This window comes from Perkinsus marinus (genome assembly GCF_000006405.1).
Source record: "Perkinsus marinus ATCC 50983 genomic scaffold scf_1104296930810, whole genome shotgun sequence".
Lineage (NCBI taxonomy): Eukaryota > Perkinsozoa > Perkinsida > Perkinsidae > Perkinsus > Perkinsus marinus.
In genome coordinates this window covers 1-1,790 of record NW_003216003.1, presented here as the reverse complement: position 1 = coordinate 1,790, position 1,790 = coordinate 1, and the positions used below count along the sequence as shown (strand labels likewise).

Sequence of the window (1,790 nt, the reverse complement as noted above, 5' to 3'; positions counted from 1 at the left end):
ACACTATGGATCCCAATTCACTCTCGGATCTTGTTCATCATCATCACCACCTGCGGTCATCATTCGGACTGTTGGCATCACAAAGACGTCTTAGTCATAGCTCTGAGGTCACGGGTTGGATAGTCGTAGGTGATATTCGGGAGCCTCCATACTTGCTTAGTGAACTGTGCTGTTTTTAGGGGTACTTGGAGGTCTCCTCGTACTAGCCCTTATTGGCTGCGCCTTATACGCTAAACGGATGCCCGCCGATGTGGGGACGCAGATTTGCCGATGTGGTGGCTGCCGCCGTCGATTCAGAGTATCGGCTAGTATCCAGTCTGATACATTTATGTGCCGAAGGTGAAGTTGCGCGAGGAGTGGTATGACTTTCGATCAATTCGGCTTTCAGATGTATTCGGGAAGGCCGTAGGAGAGCGAGTGAGGTTGAAGCTGAGGAAAGGGAGAAGCGCCTAAATTCACTCAATAACGCCCCTAAGAGGGTAGGTCTGTTGTAGATCTGACTGTTGGGATCACCATTCACTTCAGGTCATGACGCTACATCGTGTGAGCTCGCATTTCTTCCGTATGAAATCGAAAGTCTTCGGAATCGAATCGTCATCGGACAGTCTATCTGATACTACCGAGAACCACACCAGGAGCAACAGTAGGACAAATTTCAATATACGTCGTGGCTTCACGAGAGCTGTCGATGCTGGACAAGTGGAAGTAGGCTCATGTGGAAGTCGCTCGCTTTCCAAAGCTGTGCTTGGCAGGTACCCGACAGTGAACAGTGTAAAATTTGTTTCGACGCCGAGGCCAGAGTGGTGCTATTGCCGTGTGGACATGGAGGACTTTGTGAAGGCTGTGCTAAGGTAGTGTCATATGCCTATGAGCCATTGAGTGCTTTGTGATGATCTCGGAAGGAATAGTAGTAGGAGTTGTATTCTAGGTTGCGTACACCTCATTGTGGCGATGCCTTCTCTCTTCAGGATCTGATAATGGCCTCGAGCGAATGTTATATTTGCCGTCAACCAGTTAAACTCATTGCTAAGCTAGGTCGTAAGGCAGTGCCGCGAGCGAATAGTACGGTGAGTGCAATAAGTAGACAAGTGTCTGGTATGAGTGCTGACAACTACCTGGCTGAGGTGGTTGGTCCGGACCAACTACACCATCTCGAGAGCCGTCGTGCTGCTGAGCTCCAGCAACAGCAACAGCAGCAGGGAAACAGGTTTGGGGTTATCCCATCTGAGCCCTCGCAGTCTACGATCCGGCCTCTCCAGGCGGTTGGCAGTACTGGGGAAAATCTGTCTATGGGCACTCCTGCTGTAGCAGTGGAAATGTCTCAGCTGAATGACGATAATACGGCACCACTACAACGGACTGCGAGTGTAACAGCCACGAGCTCCCCAGAGAGGATGGATGCTGCAGACGGAGCTTCTACTTCAGCTGCACTCGACCCTAGTGCTATGCCTAGGCCTCCGAGGTTGCCGACAGGTAGTAGCGTAAGATGAGGTATGGCAGTGTAGATGGTGTGTCCTTTGCGTAGGGGCTGCGGAGACTGGAACTCTCGGTGATTTACCGTTATGTGAGAGTGGTGAGAGTCAGCCTGAAGAGGAGGCGAACCCCGCGTCATCACCTCCTGGAGTGAGCACACCTCCGTCTAGGGCGGTGACGACTGGACAGGGAACTGCACCAGACGTAACTGGTAAACGTTACTAGAGTTTGATCATTATGGGCTACCGTGAATTATGCGTACTATAGTTGGTAAAACGCCATCGTGAACACTCACAGTCGCTGCTATAACTCTGCAC

General features: G+C 51.2%; 1 protein-coding gene across 1 annotated transcript; it reads left to right on the top strand.

The window, feature by feature from the left end:
- Positions 1-238: 238 nt before the first annotated feature.
- Positions 239-1,623, top strand: Pmar_PMAR025619 (hypothetical protein; the record flags this gene model as incomplete). Its single annotated transcript, XM_002786844.1, has 6 exons — positions 239-339; positions 389-479; positions 526-705; positions 753-851; positions 969-1,473; positions 1,526-1,623. Coding segments are annotated over 6 exons (1,074 nt in total), but the record flags the coding sequence as incomplete, so codon positions are not given.
- Between the last annotated feature and the right edge of the window lie 167 nt (positions 1,624-1,790).